This window comes from Salvelinus namaycush, chromosome 29 (assembly GCF_016432855.1).
Source record: "Salvelinus namaycush isolate Seneca chromosome 29, SaNama_1.0, whole genome shotgun sequence".
NCBI lineage: Eukaryota > Metazoa > Chordata > Actinopteri > Salmoniformes > Salmonidae > Salvelinus > Salvelinus namaycush.
The window spans coordinates 20,494,965-20,521,151 of NC_052335.1; the positions used below are offsets into that span (position 1 = coordinate 20,494,965).

General features: G+C 44.0%; 1 protein-coding gene across 1 annotated transcript in view; it reads left to right on the forward strand.

Annotated features, from left to right (window-relative positions):
* Positions 1–2,643: 2,643 nt before the first annotated feature.
* The window catches only part of dcbld1 (discoidin, CUB and LCCL domain containing 1), a 43,787-nt gene continuing 20,243 nt past the window's right edge, over positions 2,644–26,187 (forward strand). The window contains exons 1-8 of the mRNA XM_038968207.1: positions 2,644–2,846; positions 6,160–6,378; positions 12,795–12,938; positions 13,632–13,683; positions 15,461–15,533; positions 19,059–19,192; positions 21,363–21,403; positions 23,301–23,498. Coding sequence (XP_038824135.1) covers positions 2,774–2,846; positions 6,160–6,378; positions 12,795–12,938; positions 13,632–13,683; positions 15,461–15,533; positions 19,059–19,192; positions 21,363–21,403; positions 23,301–23,498 — 934 coding nt within the window. The 5' untranslated portion in view covers positions 2,644–2,773. The remainder of the gene's footprint in view (positions 2,847–6,159; positions 6,379–12,794; positions 12,939–13,631; positions 13,684–15,460; positions 15,534–19,058; positions 19,193–21,362; positions 21,404–23,300; positions 23,499–26,187) is intronic.

Below are 26,187 nucleotides of genomic sequence, written 5' to 3' on the forward strand. Positions count from 1 at the left end.
CTTCATCTATCATAGCTTTACCTTGTCAATCTATGGCATGAAAAGAGCAGGTGTTCTTAATGTTTTGTACACTAGGTGCATGTCTTTCACATATACTGCACAAAAATATAAACGTAACATGTCGTGTTGGTCCCATAATTCATTGACATAAAAGTTCCCAGAAATGTTTAATACGCACTGTTAGTGAGCATTTCTCCGTTGCCAAGATAACCCACGTGACAGATGTGGCATATTAAGAAGCTGATTAAACAGCATCCTCATTACACAGGTGCACCTTGTGCTGGGGACAATAAAAGGCCACAAAAATGTGGAGTTTTGTCACACAACACAATGCCACAGATGTCTCTAGTTGAGGGAGCGTGCAATTGGCATGCTGACTGCAGGAATGTCCACCAGAGCTGTTGCCAGATAATTGAATGTTAATTTCTCTACCATAAGCCACCTCCAATGTTGTTTTAGAGAATTTGGCAGTACATCCAACCGGTCTCAAAAACGCAGACCATGTGCAGACCATGTGTAACCACTCCAGCCCAGGACCTCCACATCAGGCTTCTTCACCTGCGGGATCGTCTGAGACGAGCCACCCAGGCAGCTGATGAAACTGTGGGTTTACACAACTGTAGACCTTCTGCAAAAACTGTCAGAAACCATCTCAGGGAAGTTCATCTGTATGCTCGTAGTCCTCACCAGTGTCTTGACCTGACTGCAGCTCGGCGTTGTAACCAACTTCAGTGGGCAAATGCTCACCTTCAATAACCACTGGCACACTGGAGAAGTGTGCTCTTCATGGATGAATCCTGCTTTCAACTGTACTGGGCAGATGGCAGACAGCATGTATGACATCATGTGACCGAGCGGTTTGCTGATGTCAGTGTTTTGAACAGAGTGCCCCATGGTGGCGGTGGGGTTATGGTATGGGCAGGCATTAGCAGTGGTTGAAAAATTACTCAATTGCAATACTTGAGTAAAAGTAAAGGTACCTTATTAATAGAAAATAACTCAAGTGAAAGTCACCCAGTAAAATACTACTTGACTAAAAGACAAAAATTATTTGGTTTGAAATATACCTCAGTGGGCCTCCCGAGTGGCGCAGCGGTCTAAGGCACTGCATCGCAGTGCTTGAGGCGTCACTACAGACTACAGACTTGAGGCGTCACTCACAATCGGCCGTGACTGGGAGTCCCATAGGGCGGCGGCGTCCGGGTTAGGGGAGATTTTTGGTTCCAAACGCTGTGTCTTTGTGAGATGCAGAGTAGGTGAACGGATGATCTCCGTATGTGTGGTTCCCACCACGAAGCATGGAGGAGGTATGATGGTGCTTTGCTGGTGACACTGTCTGTGATTTATTTAGAATTAAAGGCACAATTAACCATCATGGCTACCACAGCATTCTGCAGCGATGCGCCATCCCATATGGTTTGCGCTTAGTGGGACTATCATTTATTTTTCAACAGGACAACGACCCAACACACCTCCAAGCTGTGTAAGGGCTATTTGACCAAGAAGGAGAATGATGGAGTACTGCATCAAATGACCTGGCTTCCACAATCACCCGACCTCAACTCAATTGTGATGGTGTGGGATAAGTTGGACTGCAGAGCGAAGGAAAATCATTGACTGACCTTCTTCATGTCTTAAAGTAATGATGGACTGTCGTTTCTCTTTGCTTATTTGAGCCGTTCTTGCCATAATATGGACTTGGTCTTTTACCAAATAGGGCTATCTTCTGTATACCACCCCTACCTTGTCACAACACAACTGATTGGCTCAAACGCATTAAGAAGGCAAGAAAGTCCACAAATGAACTTTTAACAAGGCACACCTGTTAATTGAAAAGCATTCCAGGTGACTACCTCATGAAGCTGGTTGAGAGAATGCCAAGCGTGTGCAAAGCTGTCATCAAGGCAAAGGGTGGCTACTTTGAAGAATCTCAAATATAAAATATATTTTGATTTGATTAACATTTTTTTGGTTATAACATGATTCCATATAAGTTATTTAATAGTTTTGATGTCTTCACTATTATTCTACAATGTAGAAAATTGTCAAAATAAAGAAAAACCCTTGAATGAGTAGGTGTCATTAAATAAATAGCTAGAATAGCCAATGACCAATAGCATTGCAATTTATTACAGAATAGTAGGCCTGTATGAAGTAGGCCTACTAGTACCTCCTATTTGGCTGTTTTATCACTGGTGAAAGTCACCTATCTTCTTAGGGATTGTTAAATTACATTTGGCATGTAGCCTATGTAAGCCTACAGGCTTAATGGTTAACCATTGAACTAAGTACTACTATACTTACTTTCAATATTCCCCTTCTAAGATAATACAGCTCAGACAGTTTCAAGGAGTAATGTTTGAACTGGTTCTATTTTAGTCTGAGTTCTCAGTACCTCCTATTTGGCTGATTTGAGTTAGTATAAAAGATCATAGGCCTATCTTTCAGCAGGGGTGTGCAGTTGAACAATTATTTTGATCAAGTGTTGCCTCTTGCCTGTCTTGGCTGCTAAACAAATATAGTCCTTTCCCCAACGACACCGTGGCTGTCAGACTGGTTGGTCGACCTGAGCACTGGGTGCCGCCTGTGGATGAAACACGGAAGAGTTCATTCAAGGAATCTACTGTGGAGATACAGGCAGGATAGAAGCGCAAGAAGCGCATCGGGATCCTTTGATTTACAGCAAACCTTCCTAAAGAAAATTATCCCATGAAGACGAGACAAATGTGTCTCCATATGCGATTTCGTTGCGTTACTTTGGATAAAATCTGAGATGTTGGGAAAGGAGAAACTTAATGGATTCTTTGTCGTTTGGACTATACTTTCCGCGTTTGGCGAAAAACTCGGTAAGTAAACTAACCGTCGTTAAAGCAACAGCGATTTACACGATTACCCATAACTTATTTTTTTAAACTACAACAGATTTTAGGTAACAGGTCTCGCTACTTTATATTCGATGGAAACTGAATATTCTTTAATTCAGCATGGCACCGATAGTTTGACATTTTACTAGACTTTGGTGTGCCATGTGTTGAAAGCACACCAGACGGTGCCTTAAACACATGACACATAAAGGGTTAATAACACATTGTGTGTGGCTTGTTCAATAAGCCTCGAATGTTAAGTACTTGTCATAACTGGTTTGCCAATAATCAAATGTAACAATAGTGTGTGTCGTGTAATTACAATGAATCGTGTATTTGTTACATTGAATCACTGTTAGGCTACATTGAGTTGAGATCAAACATGCAGGACGTTGTGAGAAAATATAACCAGTCATTTTTTACAGTTGTCTTTCAAACATTACTCCTTAACTCTCTGAGCTGTTTTATCTTAGAAGGGGAATATTGAAAGTAAGTATAGTAGTCCTTAGTTCAATGGTTAACCATTAAGCCTGTAGGCTTACATAGGCTACATGTCAAATGTAATTTAATAATCCCTAAGAAGATAGGTGACTTTCACCAGTGATAAAACAGCCAAATAGGAGGTACTGGAGCTGAAACTATAATAGTTGTGTGATTGATCATCCTCCTGTATCACCACACTAATGGGCGGCATGGCTCGATTTTGTATTATTTAGCCTGATAGGCTCATAGTAGGATACGTGCATTATAATGACAATGGAGCAGGGCCATCCTTTTGTGCCTGTGCTCCTGTGGTATTGTCTCTCAGTACCAAGGAGTCACCACTGGCTGCTGAACAATGCCCTACAGCGCCACGCATGCCTTAGCAGTTTAGGAGACTCAGCCAAAGCTCTCCCACTGGCTGCCTTTGGGATCCTTGTGTGGATCCATGCAGTGAACAGTTTTAGTCCAATGCACATTGTAGTCTGACAGAGCCCCTCTACCTGGTATTACTGTATGGTGAGCCTCCCTGCCTGTTACATTGCATCTGCTTCCACAGCTCCCCCTCTGAGTGTGTGAAGTGAATATTTCATGTTTGTCCCGAGGGCAGGAGTCAGGTGTTCAGGAGAGACGATGAGAGATGCACTGGCATTTAAAATTTAAATAGCATAATTATATTCTCTGTTAGTAAAAATAAATGCATGAGTTTGCTGGTGTATATCAGTTTGACTGAAGTGAAATAAGGATGCATAAAGGTTTTACTCTAGTGAAGTACAGTATGTGCACTGCATAGAGAGAAATGCAACCTTGCTATGAACGAGGAATCTCAAGGAACAAAAAAAAGGCAATAAGTGAAATCTGACTGAAACCTCAAACACATGAGCCCATATCTGAGAGGATCAGATAAATGTCTAGGTCATTGAAGATATATATAAACAAAACAATGTCTTAGTAGGTCTATCTGCTGGGGACGCTGTCATGTAAAAATGTTGTTGTACAGTACGTATTTAAAGTGCATGTGGGCTGAGCCTGGATTTTTATTGTTCCAAACAAACCACTACTCGAAAAGGCTCTTGAGGGGATCTTAAAGGGCTCACTCTGACCTTCTCCTACTTTACCGTTGTGTGACGATGCCACCGCTCCTGCGCTTGCCCCCAGGTGGGTAGTTGCATCTTGTTTACATTTTTAGGTCCCGCTGTGGTGTCCGCCCAGCCTCACATCTGGACTGAGTCCAGCCTTGGACCACAAAGGCCACTGTGTGTGCCTGCCCAGTGTGTGACGCTGACGTAACCATCGCTGCATGGCTGTGGACTGGCCAGTCAAGTCAAAGCTGCCATCATGTGTTTTTTAATAGCCTCATTCATTTGTCCACAGGCCAACTAATTTTCTTTAAATGTTTTTCCATGAAATGTGATTTACCTTCCTTGGAAAGAAGAGAGATCCTGTAGAGATCCTTATCCAGAAACCAGTGTTATTTCATGCATGTTTTAGGCCTGTGTGAAATGATCCAGCACTGCACAGATCCTGCCATTGATGTCTGGACTATGTGTTTCTGTTCTACATACATCTAAATTCAAGGGCCCAGTCCAAACACTAGCCCCTATCTCCAAGCCCTAACCTGCTAGGCACTTCATGTAGGCTAGATCTGAAATAAATTGAATAGGTACGATGCATTGGGGATAGGTATAAGCATAAGACGTGATAGTAGCGTAACTTTGCCCTATGATAAGCTAGGTAGATTTTTCACCATATTGTTAATAAATATTGCTAATAATTTCACATCTACATGAAGTCTCTAGGGATTAGAGGGACAGGGCCTAGGTCTGTGTGAAGCAGTCCCGGTGACTGGTCTCTGTGGGCCACAGCTGCTATGAAGCCCTTGCAGGCCTGTTAGTGCTGTCACAAGTGTTAATGCCACACCCAGGGGGACAGTGGATTAACCTCTCTGTAAACAGTGTCCACCGTGTCACCAGGGTGCTGAGCTAGGCCCGAGGCGTGGGAGCCACTGACACACCACACACACACGAAAGGGAAGCCCCACACCTTCTGAAAGAGCCTGGAGTTGGCCTAGCCCAAGCAGCTGAGCATCTCAGACAGACACCCCACCTCTCGTGCCACCCAATGGGAACCTCTAGAGTCTAGAGAGAGAGAGCATTGCCTTTCTTGGGGGTTGTGATTTTTTTGCTTTGCTGTGTCTGCATTCTTAAGCAGAAATGCATCAGCCAGGTATTTCTGTGAAGTAACTCCTATTTGTTTTGACTTGTCTGTTTGAGAAGACGTCCACTCATTGAGACATTGGCACATTTTTTCTCACTTTGATGTAATTAAGACTGCCTTCCAATAGCTGTCATCAGAGCTTGTATTTGTCTGACACAATGCAATATGTACAGTGTCTTTTGTTTTGCTTGTCTTGACTTGTCTCCCTCCCTCAATGTCTACTTAACATAAGTGATTCCTTTCATATGTACTGGCACATTCTCTATGTAGACCTGCTGCTTTCCTTGATTCATTTCAAACTGTTAGCTTAGTAAAATTAGTCATGTTGGCTAGCTAGCAAACTGAACAATATGTCTCATTTACTGGTGAGGTTGTTTGGCGTGTTTGTGGAGTGAAAGTTGAGCCTTGAATGGTGAATGTTCTTATTCGCCTTCCAGTTTGAGAGAGTTCGTGTTTTTCTCCACCTAACTCCACCATCACGTGTGTTCCTCATATCATGGTTTAACTAGTCTTAAAGAATGTAACAGAAATACAACACCAAAATGGAGACGGAACTTCTTCTGATCTAACTTGACTTCTCTCCTATGGTTTTGTCCAGATGACGGTTGTGGCCACTCCATGCTGGGCCCAGAGAGTGGTGTCCTCTCCTCTAAGAACTACCCGGGAACCTACCCCAACAACACCTGGTGCGAGTGGAAGATCCGCGTGCCAGAGGGCAACAGCCTGGTCCTCAGGTTCGGAGACCTGGACGTGGAGGCACGGGATTGCCAGTCGGACTACGTTAAGGTCCTCAAGGGTGTCTACGGAGGCGAGCATGGTGAGTCTGAGTCAGCCATCTTGGCCTTGGCTATTGTCTCTCTGGTTCTATGTGGTGATGAAAGTGTGACCTAGCTAGCGGTGGTGCTGCACAGACCACAGTCTTCATAACATTCCTTTTCCACAGATGAAAAGCACATGTCAGACTGAGCTTCCCTATTCACTGAGTCAAGGACAGAGTTTCTTCTGGGGTATTTTTTTATATATAAAGAGCCGGAGGAGAGGGCGGATGTCTTTGTTGTACTTGAGAATAGCCTCACACAAAGAGGAAGTTGTGGGTGATCCTGATGGTCTGAGGACATCCAAGCCAACAGAACGACATGGAGCTCCAAAAGTATTGGGACAGTGACATTTTTTGTTGTTGTTTTGTCTCTGTACTCCAGAACTTTGGTATTTTCATCCATATTGGGTAAATCATTTACAGCATTTTTTGTACATAGTATTTTAGGGGACCAAAAGTATTGGGACAAATTCATTAGCTGTAAAAAGTTTAGTATTTGGTCCCATATTCATAGCATACAATGACTAATAATCCTGAATGAATCGTGAATAATGAGTGACAAAGTTAGACGCACAAATATCATACCCCCCCAAAAAATTCTAACCTCCCCTGTTATTGTAATAGTGAGAGGTTAGCATGTCTTGGGTGTATGATATTTGTGCGTCTGTAACTTCCTCACTTATCATTATTCATGATTCATTCACGATTATTGGTAATCATGGTAGCATCCACATTTAATGTAGATGTGTTTAGAAACATATTATATTCTTATTTACAATACAAGTGATTCCAAAACGACACAATACATTATTTACAATATTTCTATTGGGCACAAAATAATCTGAAACACAACCAAAACTAACAGCAAATGCATCCAACAATTTTGTAGAGTCACAAGCTTGATGTATACTGAACAAAAATATACATGTAAAAATGTCAAAGATTTTACTGAGTTACAGTTCATATAAGGAAATCAGTCAATTGTAATAAATTAATTTGGCCCTAATCTATGGATTTCACATGACTGGGAATACAGATATGCATCTGTTGGTCACAGATACCTTAAAAAAATATGGGCGTGGATCAGAAAACCAGTCCGTATCTGGTGTGACTACCATATGCCTCATACAGCACGACACATCTCCTTTGCATAAAGTTGATCAGGATGCTGATTGTGACCTGTGTAATGTATTTTTTTGTTTTTGTATTTTTTTCATAATTTATTTATTTGTTACCCCCCTCTCCCCAATTTCATGGTTTCCAATTGGTAGTTACAGTCTTGTCTCATCGCTGCAACTCCCGTACAGACTCGGGAGAGGCGAAGGTTGAGAGCCATGCGTACTCTGAAACACAACCCAACCAAGCCACACTGCTTCTTGACACAATGCCCACTTAACCCGGAAGCCATCCGCACCAATGTGTCGGTGGAAACACCATACACCTGGCGACCGTGTCAGCGTGCACTGTGCCCAGCCCACCACAGGAGTTGCTAGTGCGCGACAAGGACATCCCTGCCGGCCAAAACCTCCCCTAAACCGGATGACACTGGAACAATTGTGCACCGCCCCATGGGTCTCCCAGTCGCGGCCGGCTGCAACAGAGCCTGGACTCGAACCCAGAATCTCTAGTGGCACAGCTAGCACTGCGATGCCATGCCTTAGACCACTGCGCCACTCGGGAGGCCCGGCCTGTATAATGTTGTCCAACTCCTCTTCAATGACTGTGCGTAGTTGCTGCATATTGGCGGGAACTGGAACATGCTTTCATACACGTCGATCCAGAGCATCCCAAACATGCTCAATGGGTGACATGTCTGGTGAGTATGCAGGCAATGTAAGAACTGGGACATTTTCAGCTTCCAGGAATTGTGTACAGATCCTTGTGACATGGGGCCGTGCATTGTCATGCTGAAACATGAGGTGATGGAGGCGAATGAATGGCATGACAGTGAGCCTCAGGATCTTGTCATGGGGTCTCTGTGCATTAAAATTGCCATCGATAAAATGCTATTGTGTTCGTTGTCCGTAACCTCACCGACACCATGGGACATTCTTTACACAACTTTGACATCAGCAAACCGCTCGCCCACCTGCCCGGTACAGTTGAAACCAGGATTAATCTGTGAAGAGCACACTTCTCCAGCGTGCAAGTGGCCATCGAAGGTGAGCATTTGCCAGGTGTCAGGTGGATGGATTATCTTGGCAAAGGAGAAATGCTCACTAACCAATGTAAAGAAATGTGCACAACGTGAGAGAAATAAGCTTTTTGGGCTTACGGAACATTTCTGGGATCTTTTATTTCAGCTCATGGGACCAACACTTTACATGTTGTGTGCTATGAATATGGGACCAAATATGTAATGTTTTGCTACTTTAATACACATATATGTGGATTTGTCCCAATACCTTTGTTCACCTAAAATGGGGGGAATATGTACTAAGAGTGCTGTAATTTGTAAACAGTTCACCTGATATGGATAAAGAATTCCCCAAATTAAAGCTGCCAGTATGCACTTTAACCTCAGTCATTGTATCATTTCAAATCCAAAGTGCTGGAGTACAGAGTCAAAACAATCAAAAATGTGTCACTGTCCCAATACTTTTGGAGCTCACTGTATTCCATTATAGGCTCTCTTTTACCTTGAGATCTCTATGGGCTTTGATGGGGTTTGACCATATTTGTTGGTGGGTTTGACAAGTGCTGTTGGGTAGTTCCACCTCAAAAAGCACAAGAAAGGATTTCAACACCAACCATATCAGATTGTTCTGAAATCTTTTCTGTTGTTAGAAACAGATAAGATTAGCATTGCTGCAACATTATTTTGTTTCTAATATTATTTTATCTTTGAGAAATTAAGCTAATTGATTGCATCTAAATTGGTAATTTTAATTTATAGGATTCATATAATATTCCAAAAATATAGTACCTAACATTCGATTTGGACCAAACTTTTTTCTAACAATGAGTTAGACCTGAGGAATCCAAAGGAAAGGTCAAAAGCCACTTACCGACCCCCATCCCCCCCCACACACACACACACACACACCCCACGCCAATCCCACCGAACGAGTATATAGTATTAGTTCTCTGTGTCTGACAAGTAGTATGGGCCTGCGGCTTGGACTATTGTTTCTTCATCCTATGAAATGTATTCCCAGTGAATTTGGTGATGTTTTTTCCCCCTTTTCAGAGAAATTAGTCATTGAATGTGTTAGGTTTATGTCCCATCCTACATCTTGATATTACCAGGTTCTGACTAGAGGTTGACCGATTAATCGGAATGGCTGATTAATTAGGGCCGATTTCAAGTTTTCAGAACAATCGGCATTTTTGGACACCAATCATGGCCGATTACATTGCATTCCACGAGGAGACTGCGTGTCAGGCTGACTACCTGTTATGCGAGTGCAGCAAGGAGCCAAGGTAAGGTGCTAGCTAGCATTGATTGTTTTTTTAAAGATACATTTAATCTTAACAAAGTCACTAGTTAACTACACATGGTTGATGATATTACTAGTTTATCTAGCTTGTCCTGCGCTGCATATAATCGATGCGGTGCCTGTTAATTTATCATTGAATCATAGCCTACTTCGCCAAACGGGTGATTTAACAAGCGCATTCGCAAAAAAAGCACTGTCGTTGCACCAATGTGTACCTAACCATAAACATCAATGCCTTTCTTAAAATCAATACACAAGTATATATTTTTAAACCTGCATATTTAGTTAATATTGCCTGCTAACGTGAATTTCTTTTAACTAGGGAAATTGTGTCACTTTTCTTGCGTTCTGTGCTACAGAGTCAGGGTATATGCAGCAGTTTGGGTCGCCTGGTTCGTTGCGAACTGTGAAGACTATTTCTTCCTAACAAAGACAGCCAACTTCGCCAAACGGGGGATGATTTAACAAAAGCGCATTTGCGAAAAAAGCATAACCGTTGCACGAATGTACCTAACCATAAACATCAATGCCTTTCTTAAAATCAATACACAGAAGTATATATTTTTAATCCTGCATATTTAGTTAAAAGAAATTCCTGTTAGCAGGCAATATTAAACTAGGGAAATTGTGTCACTTCTCTTGCGTTCATTGCACGCAGAGTCAGGGTTTATGCAACTAATTTGCCAGAATTTTATGTAATTATGACATAACATTGAAGGTTGTGCAATGTAGCAGGAATATTTAGACTTATGGATGCCACCCGTTAGATAAAATATGTAACGGTTCCGTATTTCACTGAAAGAATAAATGTTTTTTTTTCAAAATGATAGTTTCTGGATTTGACCATATTAATGACCTAAGGCTCGTTTTTCTGTGTGTTATTATGTTATAATTAAGTCTATGATTTGATATTTGATAGAGCAGTCTGACTGAGCGGTGGTAGGCAGCAGCAGGCTCGTAAGCATTCATTCAAACAGCACTTTTGTGCGTTTGCCAGCAGCTCTTCGCTGTGCTTCAAGCATTGCACTGTTTATGACTTCAAGCCTATCAACTCCCGAGATTAGGCTGGTGTAACCGATGTGTAATGGCTAGCTAGTTAGCGGGGTGCGTGCTAATAGCGTTTCAAACGTCACTCGCTCTGAGACTTGGAGTAGTTGTTCCCCTTGCCCTGCAAGGGCCGCGGCTTTTGTGGAGCGATGGGTAACGATGCCTTGAGGGTGGCTGTTGTCGATGTGTTCCTGGTTCGAGCCCAGGTAGGGGTGAGGAGAGGGACGGAAGCTATACTGTTACACTGGCAATACTAAAGTGCCTATAAGAACATCCAATAGTCAAAGGTATATGAAATACAAATGGTATAGAGAGTAATAGTCCTATAATTCCTATAATAACTACAACCTAAAACTTCTTACCTGGGAATATTGAAGACTCATGTTAAAAGGAACCACCAGCTTTCATATGTTCTCATGTTCTGGGCAAGGAACTTAAACGTTAGCTTTTTTACATGGCACATATTGCACTTTTACTTTCTTCTCCAACACTTTGTTTTTGCATTATTTGAACCAAATTGAACATGTTTCATTATTTATTTGAGGCTAAATTGATTTGATTGATGTATTATATTAAGTTAAAATAAAAGTGTTCATTCAGTATTGTTGTATTTGTCATTATTACAAGTAAATAAATAAATACATTAAAAAAATTGTCCGATTAATCGGTATCAGCTTTTTTTGGTCCTCCAATAATCGGTATCGGTATCGGCGTTGGAAAAATCATAATCGGACGACCTCTAGTTCTGACCCCCCTTAGTCATAGTATTTCTGACAAGTAATGAGACGTCTTGGGTGTTCTCCATGTTAGCAGTGCGTAACACCACACAGAAAGCATTTGTCATGCAGCACTATAGCAGGATGTCTCTCCTCCAGCCTGCCACTGCTACTCTGAGTAAGAATTACTGGGCTGGAGGGAGGCTGGTGTGAAGAGCAGGATATGGGCTGAGGGTAGTGTTGAGCTGCTATATCCATCATGCTGTAGTGAATGATCATCATGCCCACTTTGCAACCCACCCACAGCTGAGGTTACCAGTACAGAGGCCAGGGTGTCAGAGGCCCTTTGAAACCTCAGTGGTGAAACACCTTGGCTTCTCTCCTCAACAGATTCCTGGTGAAGGTATTCCATCACTGACCAGGTTTCACATGTTTTGCTCATAAATATCCATAGGAATTAGTGATATTTACAGTATCCCATTCCCGGTCATACCTTGAAAGTTGTATTTTCACACTTCTTCGAAACTCCTTATATGACCCTTCAAATGTTCCGTAGGGCAATAGGGCTGGGGAATGTAATTATTTGTTCATCATGAAATCCCTCAGTGTTGTTGACGTGTAGTTCAGTGAGGGAGTGGATATAGTGATTTCCACCCAGAGGATGTGGTTGCCATGGAGCTGACTGGTGGAGGCCTCATGTTTCATCATGGTTGTCAGGTGAAGCAAAGCCACACAGGCCATTGAGACCAAACATAACCAGCACGGGCTGCCTGGCTGAGACCCGGGCTTTGGAAAGGGCCCTGGGCACTGTGCTGGGTTTGGGTGTCTCTCTCTCTCTCCCCCTCCCTTTGTCTGCCCTGCAAATTATTTACAGTGAGATTCCTGTCGCTGACAAAAGGGAAGCATTTTTTCCTCCTGTGTGTGATAGAGAGGAAGAGCGGTTCAGATGACATGTGGTTTGGGTTGTTGGGGCTGAAAATAGAGAGCCTTGTCAGGGAGACCTGGAGGGACAAACAGCCCCTGTGGGGTGGTGGGTAGGGGGGACCGTGTAGATGGCAGGTCAGAACCTGTCTGCCTCTCCCACCTCTCTGACCTCAGATATGGTCGCACCATCTTGTGTTGGTCATTTGGAATATGAAATGAGTTCATATTGCTGTCAAAATGCAGATGAATGGTGGTTATGATAAACCTATGTCCATCTCTCCTGTTGCAGTGTATGGGACCTTCTGTGGCAGCCTGAAGTCCTACCCCAGAGAGGTACACACGGACTCCAATGAGGTCATCGTCCAGTTCCGCAGCGGGCGCCACATCTCGGGCCGAGGGTTCCTGTTCTCCTACTCCTCAGGGGACCACAGAGGTTTGAGCCTCTCTCTCTCTAGATCTACACCTAAACTAATGATTCAATGCTGTTTCATGCCAAAACAAGGATCTTGATAAGAATACACCGTTGTCTGAATTCTACATGTGTGTTTTTCTGTGCGGTCCTTTGGTTGACCTTCTCTTTCCACTGAGGACAGTCAGTGCTACTGGTTAATCAATCAGCTGTGCCACGTGCCACCACTTGCCTGTCCTGTCCTCTCCTTAGGGTAAACCCAGAAGGGTTGGGGCTGTTTCTACATGCAGCATTATCAAACACAGCATTGACTGCTGTAAGTCAGACCATATTGAATGACACACAGTCACGCTGTGTATGTGATGATCCAGGATATTCCAGGAGTTTACAAACTGGTTTTGGTGGTTATGCCTGTTTCCACCATTATGATGTTGTTGACCAAAACATCATGTAGTTGATCACTAAGAGCAATGACTGTGTGCGGTGCGTGTGTGTGTCTGTGCGGTGCGTGTGTGTGTCTGTGCGTGTGTGTGTGTGTCTGTGCGAGTGTGACATTAATGTTCATCCCAGAGGGAGTGAAGGAAGCAGGGTCTACATCCTGTTGTTGTGGTCCTTTCTGCTCCACAGGGCTGGTTTCCTCTGTCTGCTCTACTACTGGTCACATGGTATTTTCTCCCCTCATTGTCTCTCGGCTCCTCCCCTGTTTTCTCTCCTCAGATTTGCTCACATGTTTGGATAAAGGCAGCCATTTCTCAGACTTAAAATACAGGTAAGGTTGTTTCGTATGTGGTTGTGTGTCTGAGACAAGTCAAATGTCTTGCTTGAGTCCTTGATTAACTGTAATGGCAATAGATTCCTAGATTGATTATGGGCCTTAATGAAAAATGTTACCCCTTGTTATCCCTCAGCTAGTCAATTATCGCATTTCCTCAATATTCTGATATATACAGTTGAAGTCGGAAGTTTACATACACTTAGGTTGGAGTTATTAGAACTTGTTTTTCAACCATTTCACACATTTCTTGTTAACAAACTATAGTTTTGGCAAGTCCTATATCGACATATCCTGAAAGGCCGCTCAGCAAGGAAGAAGCCACTGCTCCAAAACCGCCATTAAAAAGACAGATTATGGTTTGCAACTGCACATGTGGACAAAGATCGTACCTTTTGGAGAAATGTCCTCTGGTCTGATGAAACATAAAAATAACTGTTTGACCATAATGACCATCATTATGTTTGGAAAAAAAGGGGGATGCTTGCAAGCCGAAGAACACCATCCCAACCGTGAAGCACGGGGGTGGCAGCATCAGGTTGTGGGGTTGCTTTGCTGCAGGAGGGACTGGGTGGACTTCACAAAATAGATGGCATCATGTGAAGGAAAATGATGTGGATATATTGAAGTAACATCTCAAGACATCCGTCATGAAGTTAAAGCTTGGTCGCAAATGGGTCTTCCAAATGGACAAAGACCCCAAGCTGTCACGACTTCTGCCGAAGTCGTTGCCTCTCCTTGTTCGGGCGGTGTTCGGCGGTCGACGTCACCGGTCTTCTAGCCATCATCGATCCATTTTTCATTTTCCATTGGTTTTGTCTTGTCTTCCCACACACCTGTTTTCAATCCCATCCAATACCTCTTGTGTATTTAACCCTCTGTTTCCCCTCATGTCTTTGTCAGAGATTGTTTTATGTCAAGTGTTGTTTCTTGGTGTATAGGTGCGCGACGGGTCCTCGTACCCATGTTTATTTTATGTATGTACATTTTCGTGTTTGGAGCATGTTAAGTGGACATTTATTAAAAGTCTCCATTTACACTCCGTTTAACTCTCCTGCGCCTGACTTCCCTGCCACCTATACACACGACTCTGACACAAGCATACTTCCAAAGCTGGTATTGGAGTGGTCATCACAAAGCCCTGACCCCAATCCTATAGAAAATTTGTGGACAGAACTGAAAAAGCGTGTGCGAGCGAGGAGGCCTGCAAACCTGACTCAGTTACACCAGCTCTGTCAGGAGGAATGGGACAAAATTTACCCAACTTATTGTGGGAAGCTTGTGGAAGGCTACCCGAAACGTTTGACCAAAGTTAAACAGTTTAAAGGCAATGCTACCAAATACTAATTGAGTGTATGTGAACTTCTGACCCACTGGGAATGTGATGAAAGAAATAAAAGCTGAAATAAATCATTCTCTCTACTATTATTCTGACATTTCACATTCTTAAATAAAGTGGTGATCCTAACTCACTTAAGACGGGGCATTTTTACTTGGATTAAATGTCAGGAATTGTGAAAACTGAGTTTAAATGTATTTGGCAAAGGTGTATGTAAACTGTATATATACAATTTAGATTCAAGTGTCTTATACTTCTCCATTAAGTCCATTTTGTCCCATTAGAGTGTAGTAATGTTGATGGTGTAAGCAGAGACCGTCTCTGGTGTGAAGAGATTACTTACCACTCCACTGAACCGTGTCCATCTGGTGAAATTGACAGGATGGGGCCAATGTGTTGTCAACAAGTGTGTTCTATTGTTGTCTACCCCCACAGGAAGTACTGTCCGGCAGGATGCAAAGCAGTGGCAGGCGACATATCCGGGGACATTTCCCAGGGTTACAGGCATGTAAGTAAAAGTCTAGTCCTTCTCAAAGGTAGCCTATTCTCTGGCTTTTTTCCAGGTTTATAAAGAGGACAGAAATGCTGTTTGGTCACTGCCTCCCCCCTGGGGAAAGTTTTTAACCACAGATGTGGGTTTGCAGAGTAGGTATTTACGAGGCATCGTTGTGTTGTTGGAAGCCTTGGCAGCAGTTCTGTCCTAACAGGTTCTAGTCCCCTGAAGCAGCCAGCCAAGCACTTGTTTGTTTACCCTTGATTACATTGTCCTGTCTTCTGTCAGAGGAACACGACTGTTCTGAGGCACCACTTGGAGCACCTCAGCCCAAAGGTGCTTTGAGTAGTAGTAGGTCTGAATGGGCCCTTGTTAGGCGCAGAAACAGACACACCAGAAGCTGGACAGGAGAAGTTGTCCCCAGGCTAACCAGTCGTTGCTGGGGCTTTTGTCTGGCTGCTGCTGTGGAACACACATAAAGTGGTTGTGGAGGTATATTGGATGGGTCATCTGTTTATGTAACTGTGGTGCATTTTTACTCAGCAGCAGAGCTGGACTTTGCTGTTAGATTGCATCACAGGGCAGCCAAACCACAGGGGCAAGGCAACTGTAAAACCTGGTGTTTGTGTGTAACTCGGTCTGCTTTGTCTTAGGGCTTGTGTACTGTAGAATGCTTTGGGCTCATTACACATAGTTAGAGCTAGAGATGTCTACCTCTCTTTGTAAGGCTGTTTCATTGTAATACCTGGAAATAGTAGCTAACGTGTAATACCATAAGATGTCTAACACTCTGAGGTGAACAGCCAAACACACATATAGACTAAGCTCTGTGAGAAGATTCTGGTCACTGTATTCACCAAAATACTCCAGAACTGTAGTTATACTAGTCCTCCTCTCTATGGGGCTCAGGATGCATTTCATGTGGGTCACCTGGATGGGTCGATCCCAGTGGTCCTCTGGCTCTGCTACCCTGGCCAGCCCTGCATGGGTTTCAGTATCTAAAAAGAGAGGGGCTTTCCAGACCAGGGACTTTCCAAGCCTCCTGAGGTTTTGCTCTCTCTGGGGTTTGATTGGGGCTATTGAGCGGCCGCCCACCGGCCAGGCGGTCAGTGTGACAGACAACTCCAGGCTTAGGAAGCCCGGCAGGGAGCCCCAGCCCCACAACAATAGGCCTGGAGGAGCACAACAACAGAGAACTTCCCAACCGTCTGCTGGGAAGAAGGATGAGCGTCGAGGGCTTGGCGTGCGTCGAGGGCTTGGTGTGCATCCCAAATGGCACCCTATTCCCTTTATAATGCACTACTTTTGAACAGGGCCCATAGGGATCTGGTTAAAAGTAGTGCACTATATAGGGAATAGGGTGCCATTTGGGAGAGACTGGGCCAGAGCGATTGATTAGTCCGCGTAGGCTATTGTATAGGGAGGGTTTGGTGGAGGGCCTAGATTATGAGGAGATGATGCATGTGGAACAGAAGGTGTTTATCTGTCCACTGCACCCATTCAATAGACACACTCATTAGCATTTAGACCAACACGTATGGCATTAATGGTTCCTCAGAGTGTATTTATTATAACCATACAAGACCTCTACACATTGTGGCTATGTATTTTATACACTGTGTATCTGTAATTAATGTGGTTATCATACCATATGTCATAATTCAGTGTTAATAAGCACTAAGTGAATTAATAATTTAGCAACATATTTTGTTGGTTGAAAGGTCTACTTAGTTAGTGCTTATGACCCTTGGGAAATAACAGCAGGGAAGTAAGTGACAGCAGGGAAGTAAGTGACAGCAGGGAAGTAAGTGACATTTTGATAGTTCCTCTCCTACTCTGTAGTATTCCACACCCCTAAAATGAAATAGTCCGCAGAGGTTTAGACAAGGAGGTTAACAGAGGTAGGATACATGGACAATCTCAGTTAGAACCAGACGGTCTTTGGCTGATGTAGTCAAGCCATTATCTAGTCTAATACGCTCCTACTAGTAGCAGTAGCACCAGCCTTGAACCCAGCCCTGCTCCAGCAACAGTCCATGATTAGTCTCTAGCCATAACTCTGACTGGGGCCATGATATCATATACAAACTACCAGAGCCTATCCATCTGCTCCACCGGCTGACAGACAGGTAGGGCAGAGTTCAATGTATTTACGGTGTGGTAGTCGGCCAACCCGGCAGTGTATAAATGATCAGAGTAATAATAATGAGACAGTTAAATCTGACCCAAGAGCAGCTGTTAGTCCAGATAAGCGACAGCCAGGCCTCTGTAAAGCAGCTCCTCAGGGCCCCAGCCACTGGCCCCCGATCTGTACCATGGAGCTGTCGAGCAGCCTCTCCCCCTCCCTCCCTCCCTCCCCCACTCAGAGGAGAATAGTGCTCACCTATAACACCTAGTCACCAGACCAGCCAGGCTTTTTACAGGGACAGGGAGGAAATAGCTGCAGGCTGAAATGAGCCGTAACTGATTTTAACACTGAGCTTTCACCTTGTCTCCATGTTGAAGTTAGATTATATATTTATATTTCTTTCGGTCTTTTTTATCATGTTTGAACAACAATACGTTTTCAGAAATACATTTTTCACCTATATTAGTGTTTGAGTGCTTGTTTCAATAGATCCTTAATGGACTTTATTGAAAATTTTATCGGCAGAGCTACGGTTCATTTTTACAGCACTCCAGTGATTGCTATGTTAATTGTAAGGCATTTCACGTTGTCTTGTGGAGGAAATGCCTGTTATACACTTATCCATCAAAGAGCTCCTTTTAACCTGTCCCAGCCCTTCATTTCAGCAGCAGGGTGGCGCAATCTCTGAGAGGTAAGCATCTAGCTATTCCAAAGGTACTGAATGTTAAGTGACAAAGTACTGCTTTCCTAAGTAACGCACCACAGAGAAGTATGTTTGACATTCCTCCTACAGCTGCAATTACTGTAAATATCGACCCTGAATGCAATCACAATGTGCATTTTTCCCCCACGTGTAAATTAAGTGTGATGTGATTGAGAATGCATGGGGCTTATATTAGATTAGCGTCTACTGTGGCTCCATGTCATGAGATTGCCTTTTTAATTTGGGATGAGATGCCTGCGCTCCCACTGCTGACACAGATGAATGACGGGGAGCTGCATTGCTCTCCTATGTGCCACGTTGAAGGGAACCTCAGACATGAGAGGAATGGTGCACTGATGGAAGCAGTAGTCCAAGCTCATTCACTTTTGTTGAAAGTCCAAGTTTTATGTATGTATTTCATGGCCCACACTCTCTTGGTGAAATGTTTTTTTTAATGTCTGAGTGGTAGCACCACACACAGTTTGGCTAGCTCAGACTTCCATTACAAGAGTGTCTGAAGTTTTACACTTCTCCCACCTTCGCTGTGTTTAGCCCTGGTTATCTGAGCTGTGTTTGTCTGTGTTATAGCATATTTGTCTCTTGTTTCAGACCTCTATGATGTGTTTGTCTGTCTCTATCACACCTGTGGTCTCTGTGGTTTCAGACCTCAGTTCTGTATGTCTAATATATTATATCTCTGTTGTTTCAGACGTCTGTGCTGTGTAAGGCTGCCGTCCATGCAGGGGTTATCCTGGATGAGTTAGGAGGCTGGGTATCCGTGGAGACCCACAAAGGCCTGAGTCACTACCACGCCACCAGAGCCAATGGGATCCAATCCAAAGAGTGAGTACTGGGGAATTACGGGCCATGATTCAGAGGATGGGCAGTACAACAGCAGTAGACTTGAATGTTAGGCCTCACATGTTGCCCTTCACAGCACTATAGGTTTCTGTAAGCAGAGGTACCAATTGGTGTCCACAAACATTAGCCACTGGTTTAGGATTTATTTTTTTAACAGTCTGATGGAAGTTGTTGATAATAACTATCCTAAGAGGAGCATAAACCTGCATGATGGGACAACTCTTATGTTTTGTGTCATCTCTGCTTCGAGTCTTAAATAAATGTCTGCTGCCCCAGACCTTGGCCAGGTTTACCTAGGTAGAAACCGGATTAATCAGGCAGGGCTAGCGGGCTAGCATTCCTGCACTGTTTCAATGATAGATTAGCCGGCTTCTCACAAATGTCAGAGACAGTCAGTCTTGCCTATGGCATTCATAGAGATTTATGATGGAGTTCTGAGGTGGGGGAAGAGAGAATAATAGTGTCCATCAGTCATAATTGACTAAAGCATGTAGTTGTATAGTCAGCTTTTATACATGTAACACAGTGACGCATCACTAATATTATGACAGCAGAGTGAAGGCAAAGGGGCTTGAAATAATTTGATTTGATTCTTAAAGAAATGGCCATCACTCAAGCTGTCCTTAATGTTCAGTGGGGGAGGAGGATTTTGTCATTTGAAGTAATGCATGCAAACCTAACGTGATAAGTCGTTCATATCAAATAGGCTTCAGAGACCCTAAGCCTAGCTATGTGAATGCATTGGTGCAGTGATGGCAAATCAAATTGTGACATTTTGAAATGTATAGGTTCGGTTTTCACATATTACCCTGTATTGATTTGCCCTCTACACATATCGAGCACTCCGCATCAATCAATCACTTTCTAAATGTGTAAATGTGAACTCTTATTATGTGTAGCAAATAAATCTTAATTGTAGCAGCACATAAACATGTTGTCCTACTGAACCTGTGTATTAACACATTGTACACTGACATTTTCTTTATAGCCATGTAACAACATTGTATGAGCTTTGCAAACATATTCTATACAAAGGAAACATGCATGGGGTCACATTTTCTTCATGGCATTCACTGGCTGAACATGAACTGCTGAATTGAATATGTTCAGTGTTGTTCTCTGGCTCCTGATAGAACGTTCTCTTGAAAAAGAGCTGTGTTATAAATGGACAACCCCAGCCTAATACAAGTCTTATTCTCCAAATACTTGGCCTTTGCTGAAGGGGATGAATACTTGCGTTGTGTTAGAACATGAAGTTAACTAACACTCCAACAGTATGTATAAAATGCAGCAAGGATTGGATTCTGTTAAGCCGTTGTGATAATACAAGTTTGATTTAACTTGACTTCCTAATTGGATTCTGCTGGATTAAGACATGAACAATATTTACTCTGACAAGACCCATGCCCATACTTTTCTCTCCATCAACCACAGCACCATGCTTCCCACTCCCAGGATGGCTGACCGTGATGATCTAACAGTCTCTGTCCAATTTGGAAGAAAGGATCAATATCTGTTTTGATAATGACTCTGTTATTGGAAACGGATCAGCTCAAACCAAGATGGATGCCTGTTTTTATTCATGTTGTAGCAGGAACCGTTTCTTTTTGACTGTTAGATAATAGATCATTTTGACACTCCCAGGTGCAGGTGAAAGTCAGTACCCACGTTAAAGTGTTTGATCTTTTGTACTTTGACACACACCTCTTATCGCCCATAAATATAATTTAACCACCACGTCTGCTTTTCTGAACTGTTCAAAGAAAAAAAAAATCTGATCCAGGAAGCTGGTGAAAATGATAGTGATGAGTGATGGTGGAGAAATATAAAATTCTCCCAACTAGCCCCCTGTAATTAACACCAATCCTGGTGTCTTAATGTGTTCAGGTTTATACCCCAGCTATAGAGCGCTAGGAGAGAAGAGACTACACAGGGAAGAGCAGGGGAAACAAAGCACAGGGTTCTCAGTGAAGGCTGATTTGGGAAGAGAAATGGAGGGGGGGACAATCTGGTGATGCTTCTTTGTGGCCACAATGGGTGTTCCTCCACAATGGCAGGCTCTCCACAATGGCATGCCCTCAATCTATCACTGTAATTGTAATCGTTGAAGCTAACGGCCCGCCATTGATGGATATTCTTTTTCTTCTTCCAGCGGCTCTTTGTCCGAAGCTCTCTTCACGTTCCTCATTAATGGTAACATTTGTTTTGTTCTCTTTCTCTACTGATTTTATGCTCTTAAATTGTTGTTTCTTAAACTACAGTTTCTTAGGCCATTGTTTTTATCACATAATAAAATGTGCTGCATTTTCACCAGGAAGGAATGTATCAAAGCCTACCACTTACTAAATTAAACATTTTATGCCAGCATTTCTGATGACTTACTGATAGTTGTTGAAAAAGGAAGTAATTCACAGTCAAACGGGGTAAAAGATCTGGTTTGGAAAATGAAAGCTGGTCTAGTCACACCTTATCTTGGTGTGAAGCGTGGGAACCCTCTATCTCTTGTCTGTGTGATATTTTCATACAGCTGTTTGCAGTCTGGCACAGTTTCATCCAGTCAGTCGGCTATAACTGTGGAGGTTCTGGCTATCTATATCACAGGCAGGCAGGCCTGGGAAAGCTCACAAATCAACTGTTGGTGTCACAGTACAGATGTGTTCAGACACTTGACGGTACAACAGCTGTGTCAGAAAACAGACTGCACATATTAGGCTTATTTACTCTCAGTTACTCTGGACAACAATACACATTTTCAAAGAAGTTGTGATGTAAAATGTGTCTCGTTCCCAATTTACAGTTGTCATGTTTCTTGTAGACACTCTCACATAGGCCTTATGTGGTAAATTGTTTTGCTCAAAAGGACTGCTCTTTCTAAAAGATCAATAATTGCACAAAGGGATCTTTGCTCTCCCATCAACTCAGACAGCATCAATGCTCAAATGACAAATTGACAAATGATGCCATGACATGTCTGACATATATGTTCCCTAGTCTGGACTCTTCATGACCTCATCAACACTGTCGATGTCCTGCACTTTAATTAAGACTAGCTCCTTATTGACTTTCCTCAAAGCTCCACTCTCTCATTATGTTGGAATGGTGAGGAGGACAAGAGTCATAGCTTCTTTACATAGGGTTTTAGTTGGTTGCAGAGTTAACGGGTTTAGTCAGACTAGTTGCTCCTGGGACTGTTCTGACAGGATGTCTCCTGTGGGGACGATGTCGTCGATGCACTTATTAATGAAGCCGGTGACTGATGTGGTAAACTTCTCAATGCCATCAGATGAGTCCCGGAACATGTTCCAGTCTGTGCTAGCACATCAGTCCTGCAGCTTAGCATTCGCTGATACTTCCTGTTTGGGTTTTTGTTTGAAGGCAGGAATCGGGAGAATAAAGTTATGGTCAGATTTGCCAAATGGAGGGTGAGCGAGAGTTTTGTATGCGTCTCTGTGTGTGGAGTAAAGGTGGTCTAGAGGGGTTTTTTGCCTCTAGTTGCACAGGTGACAGAAATGAGGTAAAACGGATTCTAGTTTTCCTGCATTAAATCACTGGCCAGTAGGAGCGATTTTCTTGTTTGCCTATGGCCCTATACAGCTTGTTGAGTGTGGTCTTAGTGCCAGCATCGGTTTGTGGTGGTAAATAAACAACTATGAAAAATCTGGATGAAAACTCTCATGGTGAATAGTATGGTTTACAGCTTATCATGAGGTATTCTAACTCAGGTGAGCAGAACCTTGAGATTTCCCTAATATTAGAGATTGAACACCAGCTGTTGTTGACAAAGAGACACACTCCACCCCCCTTGAGCTTACCCAACGCTGCTGTTCTGTTCTGCCGGTGCATAGAAAAAAAGAGCTAGAATATTATCCATGTTCTTGTTCAGCCAAGTTTCCGAGAAACATAGTAAATTACAGTTCTTCAGATCCCGTTGATAGGAGTCTCGAACAGAGCTCTTCCCGTTTGTTCTTTAGTGATTATACATTTGCCAATAGAACAGAGGGCAGAGGAAGTAGTGGGAATATTTTTGGTAAAATCTTATTCAGTTAGAGCAGCAGAATTGTTGTTATTTACTTCTGTTGTTGTTTTCTAGACTGTAAGAACCAGTCAGTGTTGCAGCATGTGTCTGTTAGTGCCAGTTCGTGGGGAGAAGCGATGGGTTGTCAGTCTGACTGGGCGCCCAACAGCTCCCAGGCTGACCCAGGATCAAGGGGCTGCACCTGGGCTGCAGATCAGAACGACAGCCTGCAGTGGCTCCAGCTGGACCTGGGGGAGAAGAAAAGGATCACAGGTGAGATAAGAGCCCTACTCAGGGGAACCTGCTCTCAAACATAAAGCTTCCAAATCTCCTCTCTACCTGACTCTACAAATAGAAGCTAAGTAGCACTCTGACTTTTTCCTCAGGGCTTATTCATTTATTTGGATCCCCATATTGTCTCCACACAATATTGGGCATGTCCGGCTTGCTATACTTACAGTGCCAGAAAGTATTCACACCCCTTGACATTTTCCACCTTGATTAAATTGAGATTTAATCGACCCTGGCCACACACACACGACCCTGTAATGTCAAAGTGGAATTTATGTTTTTCGAAATGTTTACAAATTAATTACAAATTAAAAGCTGAAATGTATTCAACCCCTTTGTAATGGCAAGCATAAATACGTTCAGGAGTAAAAATGTCCTTAACAAGTCACATATTAAGTTACATGTACTCACTCTGTGTGCCACACATACAATTATCTGTAAGTTCCCTCAGTCGAACAATGAATTCCAAACATAGATTGAACCACAAAGACCAGGCAGGTTTTCCAATGCAAAGAACGGCACCTATTGTTAGATGGGTAAAAATAAAAAAGCAGACATTGAATATCCATTTGAGCATGTTGAAGTTATTCATTACAATTTGGATGGTGTATCAATACACCCAGTCACTACAAAGATAGTCAGTTGCCAGAGAGGAAGGAAACCGCTCAGGGATTTCACCATGAGGCCAATGGTGACTTTAAAGAACTTAGATTTAAAAGGTTGTGATAGGAGAAAAATGAGGATGGATCAACGACATTGTAGTTACTCCACAATACTAACCAAATTGACAGAGTGAAAAGAAGGAAGCCTGTACAGAATATAAATATTATAAAACATGAATCCTCTTTGCAACAAGACACTAAAGTAAAAGTGCATCAAATATGGCAAAGCAGTTCACTTTTTGTCCTGAATACAAAGTGTCATGTTTGGGGCAAATCCAATACAACACATTACTGAGTACCACTCTCTATATTTTCAAGCATAGTGGTGGCTTTATCATTGTCACGTTCCTGACCTGTTTTCTGTTGTTTTGTATGTGTTTAGTTGGTCAGGACGTGAGCTGGGTGGGAATTCTATGTTGTGTGTCTAGTTTGTCTGTTTCTATGTCCAGCCTAATATGGTTCTCAATCAGAGGCAGATGGTAATCGTTGTCCCTGATTGAGAATCATATATAGGAGGCTTGTTTTGTGTTGGGATTTTGTGGGTGTTTGTTTCCTGTCTCTGTGATTGTCTGCACCAGATAGGTCTGTGTCGGTTTTTGCACATTTGTTATTTTGTATTGTTGTTTGTAGTGTTTTACTTGTTCTTTATTAAACATGTTTAACACTAGCCGCGCTGCACTTTGGTCCTCTCCTTCACCCCTGGAAGAAAACCGTTACAGAAACACCCACCAAACCCGGACCAAGCAGCGTGGCAACGGGCAGCAGCAACAGCAGCAGCAGTACAAGGAGGAATGGACATGGGAGGAGATTCTGGACGGAGAAGGACCCTGGGCAGAGCCAGAGGAGTGTCGCCGTCCCAAAGCGGAGCTGGAGGCATCAAAAGCGGAGAGGCGGCATTATGAGGCGCTTGCAAGGCAGAGTGGCTGGAAACCCGAGAGGCTCACCCAAAAATTTCTTGGGGGGGGGGCTAAAGGGGAGTGTGGCGAAGCCGGGTTGGATACCTGAGCCAACTCCCCGGGCTTACCGTGGAGTGAGAGGGCGTCGTACTGGTCAGACACCGTGTTATGCGGTAAAGCGCACGGTGTCCCCAGTACGCGTGCTTAGCCCAGTGCGGGCTATTCCACCTTGCCGCACTGGGAGGGCTAGGTTGGGCATCGAGCCGGATGTCATGAAGCCGGCCCAACGTATCTGGCCTCCAGTACGTCTCCTCGGGCCGGCGTACATGGCACCAGCCTTACAGGTGGTGTCCCCGGTTCGCCTGCATAGCCCAGTGCGGGTTATTCCACCTCGCCGCACTGGCAGGGCTAGGGGGACCATTCAACCTGGTAAGGTTGGAGAGGCTCGGTGCTCAAGAGCGCGTGTCCTCCTTCACGGTCCGGTATATCCGGCGCCACCTTCCCGCCCCAGACCAGTACCACCAGTGCCTACACCACGCACCAGGCTTCCAGTGGATCTCCAGAGCCCTGTTCCTCCTCCCCGCACTCGCCCTGAGGTGCGTGCCCTCAGCCCGGTACCTCCAGTTCCGGCACCACGCATCAGGCCTATTGTGCGTCTCAGCCGGCCAGAGTCATCCGTCTGCCCAGCGCCGTCTGAGCCATCCGTCTGCCCAGCGCCGTCTGAGCCATCCGTCTGCCCAGTGCCGTCTGAGCCATCCGTCTGCCCAGCGCCGTCTGAGCCATCCGTCTGCCCAGCGCCATCTGAGCCATCCGTCTGCCCAGCGCCGTCTGAGCCATCTGTCTGCCCAGCGCCATCTGAGTCATCCGTCTGCCACGAGCCATTAGAGCCGCCCGTCTGTCCCGAGCCATTAGAGCCGTCCGTCAGTCAGGAGCCGCTAGAGCCGTCCGTCAGTCAGGAGCTGCCAGAGACGCCAGCCAGTCAGGAGCTGCCAGAGACGCCAGCCAGTCAGGAGCTGCCAGAGACGCCAGCCAGTCAGGAGCTGCCAGAGACGCCAGCCAGTCAGGAGCTGCCAGAGACGCCAGCCAGTCAGGAGCTGCCAGAGACGCCAGCCA